Here is a 12,204-nt window from a genome sequence, read left to right as displayed (position 1 = left end):
GTCCTATTTTAAAGACCTGGTGCCAAAATGTTTACATCCATGGGAATTGCAGATATATTTAAATGACCCAAATAGAATGCAGTTGTATTTACATCTGTTGGAAAAAAAAAACACAGGACACACTCCTGTGATTGAATGAATCGGTCCATCAACAAGCTCCATGGCTGGGTCATGTTAATATATAAAAGTTAATATAGTATGATTAATAATATAGGCTGTTTATACCAAACAAGTAAAATCAATTATCACTTTTCAGGAGACCCTAATAATGGCATATTTGCGCAACCCTTAACTTGCATATTATGAGATCTGAGGTTTCGGCCCAATGCAAAAGCTGTGCTGATCTTAAAATTCAAAGCGATGCTACACCGCCACCTACAGGGATCTATTAATCATTACATTAGTTTACAAATCCTAATTTTACAGACAAGCTGTATGAAACCCTTTTTCACACCTACCTGTTGAAAATTGGCTAATGGAAGTAAGTGGTTGGATTCCAGTTGATAACGACGAATGTCCATGGCAGTGAATGAGAGTTAATGCTTCCACGCAGTTGACCCTCGATTGCTATTTTCTACCATTATTAATCTTTAGTTATTTTAGTCATAACTTTGGTCAAATTCTAATGGCAGTTCCTGCTTGAGTCTCTTCACCAAGTGTTAAATGTTACTTTGACGAAAAATCACGCTTGAATCTCATTGGTTTCTCTGTGTGGTTCTGTGTCACCGCATGCCAACCAACATTACGCAGTCTGCCGCTGTGCCAATCACTGACGACGTATGTACCCTTTCATCTAACCATGTGCATCCACTACTGTGAAGACTTTGGGCAAAATGTACATCTGATTTGTTTGATCTGAGAACATATTGCATGTTCTCAGAAGAACATATTGCATGTTCTCAGATCAAATGTATGTCACTAAGGTGCAACTTGTCTTTGACTAACTTCTCACTGGTCAGTATACCTCGTGTTGTGTTAGTCTTAAATGGCCCTTATGTTGGGGATGAACTTGGAGATGTGGATTTTGTCCAAGTATGAAGGGTCATTGTGAAAGCAAAGGAACTTGAGTATCTTTTTGTCAGTGACATGTACTTGTGAGCCCAGACACTTCACACCTAAGAGGGATCCACTTGAGAGCGAAATTGCCAACATTATCTACACTCACACGCCCTTTGGCCTAAATGTGTTAATAGTAGTAGTCTGGGAATTTGGAAATCTTTGTTGTAGTATATAGTTCAGAAAGGTCATTTAATTGCATGAATAATTGTGTGTAGTAATTTGTGTTCTAGAATAATAGATTATATATATTTTTTAATCGGCTCTATATTTGTGGGACACGTGCTCAACTCTGGACTTGTTAATATGGTGCATGCTCATTTGTGTGTGTGTGTGTTTGCGTGCATTTGCAGGATTACCTGGCAGAGCTGCAGGCACTGTTACGTTACGTGGCCGAGGCGGACTTCAAACTGAACTCCCCAGAATACTGGCCTGCAGCTTATTACAATTTACCTCAGCAGGAGCACTGCCTAAAGGTAAGTGCCACTTTGCTGGTTCACCAACAAACCTGGGAAACATCATTTTAAAAAGTACATTATAACCTCGAGGTATGCTCATACAGGAAGTGAAGGCAATCATTGACAAACTGCGTGGTCCGGTGGAGGTGGCGCTGTCTCGCAGACAGGAAGCGGCATCTGCTGCTCGACCTATGCAGGGCCAGCGGATCCACGAAAGAGCCACTTTTCTTGGAACCAACTGGGACAAACTGAATAAGCTGCACAAAGACCGGCTCATGTAAGCAAGAAGAAACGCGAGGGAGATGATTCGCAGGGAAAACTGATTGGTGTGTGTGTGTTACTGCACTTGAAGGCGCTGGCAGGACTGCAACAGCAAGTGGCAGAAGTTTGTAGCAGACCAGAGGGAGCTTGAGGAATGGCTTCATGAGGCTGAGGGTGCACTCAAGATGGCCGAGAGTGAGCCCGCAGCACAAAGACAACACCTCAGGGTATCACATACACAAACTCAATACAAATACACTGTATATTTAGTACAGACAATTGATGTGGAATACATAATACTTCAAACGCTCATTCCGTATTGATACCTCGCACAAAGATTTTGTGTGGTGCGATTACCACTTATGCTACACTGGCTCTCTCTTGTGGCATGCAAAAGTATCACTGCCTTTTAATTTTAGATTCAACACATTTGCATTGCATCTTTATGGAATGCTTGGTTTTAAGCATTTGTTTCGGTACACTTTCGATGTGACATATATTTTAATTAAATCATTATTTAAGCCCTGTTTTTATTTTCCTTAGGCGCAGTGATCATGTTTATTGGCTTACAATAATGTAAAATATACTTTTTAGGAATTCAGTCTGACTTGTTTTTACACTGTATTATGTTCTTCACAATGGTGGTCGTTGAAGAGCTGAGTCTTTTTTTTTGAGGTTGAGGTTTGAGAACAGCATACAATAAAGCATGCGTTTCATTTACTCAAGACAAAAGTGAAAGGAGGGAGATGCTATAATTTAAAAAATGGAATATATCACGTTTGTGAAAACTTTTAATTGGAATCACAACTGTTTATTTTAAATGATACCCAACATAAAATAGCCAAGATAATGAAGTACGTCCACTACTCTGCAAAATTTGCAGGCCAAACTGTCAAGGAAGGTTGTCCTCTAACAAAGTTAGAAACCATAAAGATTCTGAATGATAGCCAGCACAAGTTGGCCAAGGTAGCTGAAGTCGCTGATCAAAAGAAATGTGTCCAGTCCACTTTGTGGGTGTCTGTGATCAGCTCTCACGTTCCTTATGCACAGACAGTGATGCATCGGAGACCATCTGCTAGTTGATGCCCAATCTGCCCCCAACCTCTTCGAATGCATTGACTGCATATTTATTTTTAAAGCTCTCCACAGATCTTTTGTCAACTTCTGGATTTAAAGCAACAGCAATGTTCGGCGTGAGACCAACTAGCTCTTGATTTAGTCCTACTGTCCTATTTAGGGTCTGATTTACTTGAGGTTTATGGACAATGCAAAATCTTGACTGCTCTCGCTAACAGATAATCTACTAACCGGGAGCAGTTAAATTGCATCTGGTGAAAAAATTTAAATGCCAGCGAGAAAAACTATCGCAAAAAACAATGCAATTTGGGAGCTTCTGTATGATTCAAGAAGCAATTGCGTCATATGACCAATGATAAAATGCCTTTCTGTGCATCTGAGTCATTTCAGCGCACTGAGATGATAGATGCTGACTTCTCCTACTTTTCAACACCATATTACGATAGTGTGTGAACATGCAATTTAATGCCTGTTGTTTTAATTTCAAGTCATTTCAGAGCAATGTAGAAAATATAATATTGTGTGCGTGTGCTTTTACAGGATCTGACAGAAGCCATACCACTGCAGGAAGTGGTCTTGAACCAAGTGACCTCTGCGGCCGAGGACATCAGCCGGATGAGTACGCCAGATGATGTCTCCCGCCTCCGAGCACAACTCAAATTCCTAAATGCTCGTTGGGCACATGTCTGCGAGCAGCTCAACGAGCGCAAGAGAAGGTGCGTGCGTGCGAGCGTGTGTGTGTGTATGAAGGCAACTATTTTTGGAGAACCACAAAACTTCAATTTGTCGGGATTTGATTTCATTTTCTCTGTCGACATGCATTCTTCTACTGCACCGTGGCTCACGTTTATGTTTAAGCACCGCCTTCTTTTCTGCACGCTATTAGTCAGCCCTCATTAGGTGACATTTTCGTTCCTGTTCATGCAATCATTAGGTGATTTATAGTACACGTCATTTCACCAGCACCACTGATTAAGAGGGTAGATGAATAGAAGTTGAGAGACCGGGGGGGAAGGAGAAAACAATGGGCACAACAACGCTACCAATGCCCTAATGACAGCGACGTCCTGTCCTGCAGATCAGCGGAAGCGCACACGACAGCGGCACATCTACAGGAGACCCTGGGCTCGATGCTGGGTTGGCTCGACAAGGCAGAGGGGGTTCTGGGCATTCCTCTGCGGCCTGCTGAGCCTCAACACATCAGAGACACGCTGGGCAAAGTGCAGGTACCCACACCTTATCATCATTCCAAAATTGCCTACTGTCCATATTTGTCTAAAATGCATTTTACTGTTGAAAAAGCATTTATGCTTAATGCATGTTACCATTTTTATTTATTTATTTACATCTACTGAATTGAATGTGTGTATATTCCTTCATTTGTGTGTCAGATGTGCGTGGAGGAACTTCCCAGCAAGAAAGCAGCGGTGGTAGATCTGAACATGCGACCAATTCCTTCTGACAAGCAAAAAGACGTCAGGATCATCAACACTCGCTGGGAACAGGTTAGCATGCACAAATCAGAATTCTCTGTAGCTGTGTCATTTAAAAGCGTTGTTCATTTTTAAAGCGAGCTCGTGATCTCAACAGACAGAAAAGCTGCCCTCCTTATAACAAGATCGGCTAGCATGCAAACAATTGTGATGCAATGAATGTTGTGGTCATGTGGTAACTTTTTAAGCACCACTTTGGCCTCACTTAGGTGTCCAAAGCACTGCCTGAACGACAAATGGAAATCGAGAGTCTGCTCAAGGAATTGGAAAGGCTTCATGTTCAGTTGGACTATCTCTCTGTCTGGGTGTCCAGAACCAGAACCCGGCTAGAACACAGTCCAGATGAGCCCCCACCCGGTGTAGGACGCACACGCACATTTCAGTGTTTGCGTGGTGAACTGTGTACATAATGCACATTGTTTGTACATTCTGGCAGCTCATCGAGGAAGTCCAAGTCAAGCAGCCCGAAGTTGAGTCCGTTCTTCAGCGAATAAATCAGTTGTACAAAGACATTACTCCGCATCAATCAGATAAGGTGTGACAATCAAATACAACATGCATGCAAAGCACACCTTGAACATGCTGGATTTTTTTTGTGGGAAGATGATGGCTTTGTGTGTCTTGTGTGTGTATGTGTTGGTGGCAACAGGCCAAGTTCATGAAGATGAGAGACGACTGGACTATCATCTTGGAGTTGCTGAGGCAGCATCAGGAAAGAAAAAACCTCCTTGTGGCCAAGAAATCCAGTAAGCCATCAAAAGATATATTACTATAAAAGGCAACATTACGCTTTTTGGAACTCATTTGTATGTAATTTGATATGAAATTGTGTGTGCTCCAGGTGACATGCTCACAGGGAGTTCCCAGGCTGATTTTGCTGCCCTGGCACAGTTTAATAAGTCGTGGGCGGAGCTCACCGACTGGCTGACCATGCTGGACAACATGGTGCAGAACAAGCGCGTAGTGGTGGCTGACCTGGATGACATCAATGAAAATATTGCCCAGCTCAAGGTCACCAACTCGCACTTCCTTTTATCCAAGCATCTCTACCCTCAGTTTGGTAAACCATCCCCCAGTTTAGTCATCTGTACCCTACCGTTTAGTAGAACCTGAAAATACCCTTCACCATCAATTTCTTCATTCATTGAGGGGTTCAGATTACTAAACTTGGCGGTACGGTGGTGCACTGGTTCAATATTATTTTTCTCAAGCCTGGCACCAGGGGTCATTTGTGTTCATCAAGCAATCAATTTTCCGAACCACTTATCCTCGGTCGTGGACGGTAACCAATTGACATGCAGAAATACCTAAAAAGTTGCTACTTTGGTTCCAGGCCTCCCTGCAGGAGCTAGATCAGCGTCGCCCTCTGCTGGAGCGACAAGTCACTGCAGCCCAGAACCTAAAGAACAAAAGCAGCAACCAGGATACACGGAATGCTATCACTGAGCGCAGTAAGAAACATCCAGAATTGGTTAGAGGTGGCAAAAAAAAAAACATTCTGTACTTAAGTAGAAGTGTAGTAAACAATCCAGCATGGGATGGACGTCTTACTAAAACAACCCAAGTTGATGGGCGGAAACGTTTGCATGATTGTGTTGAATGAATTTTCTTATTCCATTTATTTAAAGATATTTCGTGACAAAAAAAGCATCCTGTGGAATTTGCTAACGTGACATTTTGTCTGCTAGTTGACCGGCTTCAGACACACTGGGAAGACTCTCTGGCTAAACTGTCAGTCAGGAACAAGCAGCTTCACAACATGCTGCAGGACTCCACTGAGTGGTTAAATTCCAAAGAGAAGGCGGAGGCTCTCATCAAGCGGGCCAGCGAGAGGCTGGAGTCCTGGCAGGAGGTCACCTACACGGTGGATGCTCTTGCAAGACAGAATGCTGAAATTAAGGTGTGCTCGATACAAAGCTTGGTCACTCCTGCTTGTGCCAGCTAATTGCTACCAGAATAGTAATTCATTATTATTTGTTTTAAATTATTGTTGTTGGTTTCAACTTTCCTCCCCTCAGGGCTTCGCAAACGACCTGCGACAGTGGCAGGGTCAAGTAGATGAAACCAATGCGTTGGCCGACAAATTGTTGACACAATACTCCAACGACGACACGCACAAAGTGACCCAAATTAATGACAACATGATGGCCATCTGGACACACATCAACATGCGGTGCGTGCGCGTTTTCCCAACACTGTCACCATGCGCAGTTGTGCCCATCAGGCAATATTGGCAAATGCCAAGGACACTGCGGCCTCCAAATGGGAAATAATTACTCTTAACTCTCAAAATGAAAGAGTCAACAAATTTGAATTTAAAGCAAATGAGACACTTTGACACTTTGTTTTTTGATTGATGTCATGGAGAAATTACAATCGCACAGCGTCCGAGCAGGAAGTCTCGGAGACACACCACCTCAAGAAAAAAGAATCAATTGTGCAAACGATACATTAGTAAACTGATAAAAATTAAAGTAGCAAATGCCGGAGATTAAACCAACTCTTGTCCTAATCCATGGTTCAAGTTTTTGTGTGCTAATAATTTTCCTGCTTTTGATAGTCAATCAAATAGCTCAAATAACATGTTTGAAATCCGAGTTTTTGAAATTTGACCTTCATTTGGATTCAGTGCAAAATGAAGTTAACCAGGTTATAACTTTTGTAATATATATTTTTTTACATCTGAATCCAAAAGACAAATCCAGCCTCTTTAAATCTTCGGTGTGTATTTTTGTACCTTTCCAGCGTTTCTGAGAGGGAAGCAGCTCTGGAAACGGCTCTGAAGCTTTTGCAACATTTCCACCTGGATCTAGATAAATTCCTAAACTGGCTGACAGAGGCTGAGACAACATGCAATGTTCTAATAGATGCCACCAATGAAGAGAAACTGGCAGAGCATCCTGAGGCAGCCCGTAATCTTCTGGCACAATGGAAGGTTGGTCACCATTCGCAAATTCACATTCTGTTGTATTTTATTTATTTTTTCCGACTGTCTATGATCCTAACTTGCGTATAGGAGAAAGCAGACTCACAGTGCAAAACTTTCGAAACATGCCAAATTGTGAAGTGGTCATTTGGGCTTGCAAAAACATTTCATGATTTGATCCAGGCCCCAAGTCTTGACTTGCTGCCCTGGCTGGCGCGACAGGAATTCTGAAATGGCAACATGTCGAAATCTGATTGGCCCCTGTCAGACAAATGAGGGGGTGGGGAGACCCCACAGCTTTGTGGGCGTTGAAAAGTGAAAGCTCTGTTCTATCAGCGGACAGATTTTGACCTTTGACCCCCCCACACGCACATTCTGGTGGAATATTACGCATAATTGATATGCGCACACATAAAAGTATTTTGGGAAATGATTTTCTCGTACATGCTGGTTCAAATTCCTGCCTTTTCACACATCCTTCACATCACACTGGCAGATCCTTGGGCACAACAGCAGCCCTGTATGCACTGCTGAGATAGCCTTCTGTGCCCAATTAGAATGGCGGATTGCACCACAGTCTCATTTCCAGGGGGATTCACACACACACACACACACACACACACACACACACACACACACACACACGGGCTTCAGTACTGCGGGCAGATAACATTTAATTGGAAAATGAGTCCGCTCCTAGTTGGTTGCATCCTTTCAAGTTCTGTCTCTTTTTTTATGTCTTCCTTCATTTCTTTGCTTCTTGTCCACGTCTCTCTCCATTCCTCTCGCTCTCTCACACTCTCGCTCTCACACACACATGGAGAAGCACACACACATACGTACACGCCTAAACAGATGGCATTGTTTCACCCACTGGGAGCTAATCTTCCTGAACGACAAGACGCTATAGATGGTGGAGCTCTTTCCTTGTTTACATGCGGGACTCCTGACGTTTTTTCAGCATGTTACGAAGAAAGGTCTACCAAGTTCAGGTCGGCAAAAAAATAAGACTCTCTTCTCTGTTTCTCCGACCTCATCGACTTGTCTTCATACTAGCTTTCCATCAACTGCTGTTCTTCTTTAGTCTAGAAATATATATTTTTTTCTATTTTAACGACAATCTAAATGGATGTCATGAAGCTTTATGCAAGTTTAGAGTTTCTTTGCTAATAAAGCTAATAAATACTAACTGCTGAATATTTTAATGGTCATGTGGGAGTATGCTGGCCTTTCCCTTTTATCATCAAGCCTTTTATTGAATAATCAATGCTTTTCTTGAAGAACAAAAAAGTTTAGGGTTGCAACTAAAGATTATTTTATTAATCGATTGTTTTATAACGAAATTGACGAGTTGAATGAAAAACATGTTTTTGCATGACTTGTTTTTCAATTGACAATGCAGAAGTGCACAGATGTAAATTAATTAAATATTCTAAAGTAAAAGTACATGTTTGCAAATGTCTTATTTTAAAGGAACAAATAAGGTCATCAGACTGCTTTTGATGAGAACTACACCAATCTGAGGGGTTTCTTTTACTGGCGAGATGCTGAAATTCTGAGGATTTGAAATTTTTTAAATAAAATAGGGCATCTGAGAGATTAATCATTTTCTGAAAATAATAGTTGAATAATTTGCTAATCAGTTAGTTTGAGTCAATTAATTGAGTAATCATTGCACCTCTAGTTAAACAACCCTGATTCTACCCATTGGAAAAAATAACATGAATGCACCCATGCATCCAATCATACCAACAAAGTCACATTCAAAATGTTAAAGGATATGAGGACCTCTTCCTCCAAAAACAAACATGTTATTCACCATGCAATTAGGAAAAAAAAAATCTTCCTTCACACTTGTCAAGCCTATCCCTCAGCATTCTTGCGTAACCCTTTCAGGCAATGAGCTTGTCATGTCTGATTGCATTTGCATGAAATTTGGTTGTTTTAGTCACGAGTCCGAAAATATGCCTCAATGTATTTCTCCCAACTAGATTAAAATTCCTTATTTTTGCTTCTTCCTATAAATTACCATAGGAAGATTCCAACTTTGAAAATTCATACAACCCGGTGACCGGGATGTCAAAGCATTGCATGATCCCTTTGGATTTTGATGTCGTTGGCTCACACCCTCTAGGGGGGGCCCGCTCGCTAATGTACTGAAGCCCTAATTACGTAATTTCTTTCTCGGGTATTTCAACATGCACTTGAAAGTTGAGACTCAAGTGCATGACATCATATTAGATTTCAAATGTGCCACAATTTCTCTGCATATTTGATGAGTCAAATGCACTTGCTGTGTTTCCATGATGACTATCTCCGTGTTTCCAGGACCTAGAGGCTGAGATTGATGGCCACACGGAGCTATACCATTCCCTTGACGAGAAGGGCCAGAGGGTTCTGAGCTCACTGGAGGACTCCGAGGATGCCGTACTCCTCCACCGACGTTTGAACAACATGAACCAACGCTGGACTGATCTGCGCAGCAAGACTCTCAGCATGAGGTGAAGGAAAGGCAAACTTAAAAAGATGCTTTGAATATGTTCACTTGGTTAATGAATGCATGTGTAGGGATGACTGAGTATCCGTTTGGGTTCTAAAGGGCTCACCTGGACTCAGAAATGTCACCTTGGAAGAGGCTGCATATGTCACTGCAGGAACTGCTGAACTGGTTGAGGCTGAAAGCTCAGCAGCTGGAGCGGGAGATGCCTGTAGGTGGGGATGTCCCTGCTGTCCAGAACCAGTTGGACACTCACCGGGTAGGTTGACCCACACCTGTAATACAGTACACATGTACTTGGCAAAATTTGACTTGCTTAGTGGTGGTGGGGGTAGTTTTGGGGGGTGTTTACAGAAGAACATTTGAACCGACAATGGATTTAATGCAGTGTTTGCTTGGCAGTGGTCTTAAACCTGTGGCCTGGGGGCCATCTGCAGCCCACATGATGATACTTTGTGGCCCTCTACTTGACATCAAAGTTTAATGTTAGTGCGGCACCCACCTTTTTTTGCCGTGTTGTTGCCGTTTTGTTTAATCACTTATGGGCTACTGTAGCATAGACTCATTAAAGCTTTTGGTGAATCATAATTCTAACATCAAGTGGAAGGAAAAGCTATCCTGTCTCCCATTCATGTCTTTTTCAAAGCATGCCATGAAGAGAAAGGTTGGCAAGAAGAATGTCGATTTTAAAGAAAACCAGACGGAATGTTTTGTTTGTTTGTTTGTTTGTTTGTTTGTTTGGTTGGTTGGTTGGTTGTTTGTTTGTTTGTTTGTTTGTTTGGTTGGTTGGTTGGTTGGTTGGTTGGTTGGTTGGTTGGTTGGTTGGTTGGTTGGTTGGTTGGTTGGTTGGTTGGTTGGTTGGTTGGTTGGTTGGTTGGTTGGTTAAAAGGGGGGTAGATAAGATCTTAAGCAACCCTGTCTACTGTGACAAAGGAACAACATTGCTGTCATTTTCACCCACAGCATATACATAGTAGAAAGGTCACATGACCATAAAACAAGCAGCAGACCTTTTTTTGCAAAAGAGTAAAAATCCCTTATGGTCCCTAAATGATCAATTGTAAGTTTACTTCTCAAATAATTGTCCAACCCCCCAAACCATCTTGTTATATTTTTATCAACAGAATCAGACCTCAAGTTGCTGTGACATTATGCAAATCAAAGGCATGAGTAAATGGAAAATGAAGTACTGCAGGTTCAATTAAAATCCCATTTTATGCAAGTTCTGTTTTGCCCCCAAAACGAATCGCAATGTAGATTTGCATTGCATGTCCAAATGAAGCGTGCGGATGTCTTGTTGCAGGGCTTCAGGCGGGATGTACGAGCCAAAGAGCCTGTTGTGACCAAGGCGCTTGATGATGTTGGAGTCTTCCTTTCCCAATTGCCCCAAGAGCAGCCGTCACCCGAGCAGCGAGGTAACATACCCAAAAATTAATTTCAACACACAGGCACCGTTCAGGCTACGTGACTTACTTTGATGTTTCGAAAAAACAAGAATGATGTTTAAAAAAAAAAAAAAAGTGTTAATCATTGAGGGCATGATTGTGCAAGTCATGCTGTTGAAAAAGAATGTGTTGTGAGGTGACTTTAAAAGAGGAACTTCAAAAACATTTCTCTGCCCCCCCTTTTTTTTTTTTTTTTTTAAATGTACTACTGCTTGTCCTCACTTTCGTAGATTCACAAGCAAACTGGAGCCTATTTTGGCCAGGTTAATTATTGACCTTCAGTCATCCAGTGGAGGAACATTTAATTGTTTTGCCTGTTACTACTACATGGTTGGCATAGATGAATAAAAAAAAAAAATGTTATACAATAATTTCAAAATGACCCCATCACTCACTCTAACAACAATGGAGGAACTAACTGTACGCAATGTACAGAATGCTATGTTCATAAATAATATTCTGCGGTTTGTGACACAGCCCTGTCATCGGTTCTCCGACGTTGCAATGTGCATTTCTTCATATTATTAGTATATGTAATATTTACATGAGTGCTCTGCAATAACAGTGTTTTAGTCCTCAATTTATTTGTTTGTTGTGGTAGGTCAGCACCTCTCAGTGTTTGAAAGAATTTCCATTATAGTTATTCCTTGTTGGTTCTTTTGAAGAATTGTGTAAAAGCGGCCTCCTCATCGCTAAAGGGTTGGACCTTGGCATTCACATAGCAATGGTCACATGTGGAGGTTAACAAACAAACTTTGTGGCACCATGGCAACAACCCAGTTACTGCTGAGGTTTTATAGGCCACTGAGCAGAATGGAAAGGGGGAGGTCGGAATCCAGCTGTTTATAACTGAAGGCACAAAGCACCCTTCAATTGCACCGCGAAAGTTCACACCGTATCTTTTGAGTTGTGTGACATTTTATTCAGTTTACATGTAGGTACTGAACTTGCGTCTTTTTTATTTGACCTGCTCAAAGTCAGCAGTTGTCAT

At 41.8% G+C, this 12,204-nt stretch overlaps 1 protein-coding gene across 7 annotated transcripts in view; it reads left to right on the top strand.

Annotated features, from left to right (window-relative positions):
• The window catches only part of dmd (dystrophin), a 94,688-nt gene that overhangs the window by 59,300 nt on the left and 23,184 nt on the right, over window positions 1–12,204 (top strand). For 6 of the 7 annotated variants that reach the window (XM_061304326.1, XM_061304348.1, XM_061304339.1 and 3 more), the window contains 17 exons: window positions 1,410–1,532; window positions 1,619–1,791; window positions 1,867–2,002; window positions 3,393–3,568; window positions 3,931–4,078; window positions 4,244–4,357; window positions 4,555–4,704; window positions 4,782–4,880; window positions 4,995–5,091; window positions 5,187–5,356; window positions 5,679–5,796; window positions 6,034–6,245; window positions 6,364–6,518; window positions 7,091–7,280; window positions 9,600–9,772; window positions 9,871–10,027; window positions 11,072–11,183. In XM_061304326.1, the coding sequence (XP_061160310.1) occupies window positions 1,410–1,532; window positions 1,619–1,791; window positions 1,867–2,002; window positions 3,393–3,568; window positions 3,931–4,078; window positions 4,244–4,357; window positions 4,555–4,704; window positions 4,782–4,880; window positions 4,995–5,091; window positions 5,187–5,356; window positions 5,679–5,796; window positions 6,034–6,245; window positions 6,364–6,518; window positions 7,091–7,280; window positions 9,600–9,772; window positions 9,871–10,027; window positions 11,072–11,183 (2,503 nt within the window). Of the gene's footprint in view, window positions 1–1,409; window positions 1,533–1,618; window positions 1,792–1,866; window positions 2,003–3,392; window positions 3,569–3,930; window positions 4,079–4,243; window positions 4,358–4,554; window positions 4,705–4,781; window positions 4,881–4,994; window positions 5,092–5,186; window positions 5,357–5,678; window positions 5,797–6,033; window positions 6,246–6,363; window positions 6,519–7,090; window positions 7,281–7,983; window positions 8,264–9,599; window positions 9,773–9,870; window positions 10,028–11,071; window positions 11,184–12,204 lie in introns of those variants that run through there. The other variant, XM_061304366.1, reaches the window with a different exon arrangement.

Source organism: Syngnathus typhle, linkage group LG2, assembly GCF_033458585.1.
Source record: "Syngnathus typhle isolate RoL2023-S1 ecotype Sweden linkage group LG2, RoL_Styp_1.0, whole genome shotgun sequence".
NCBI lineage: Eukaryota > Metazoa > Chordata > Actinopteri > Syngnathiformes > Syngnathidae > Syngnathus > Syngnathus typhle.
The sequence above is the reverse complement of the archived record's forward strand: the minus strand, read 5'-3'. Positions and strand labels throughout refer to the sequence as shown.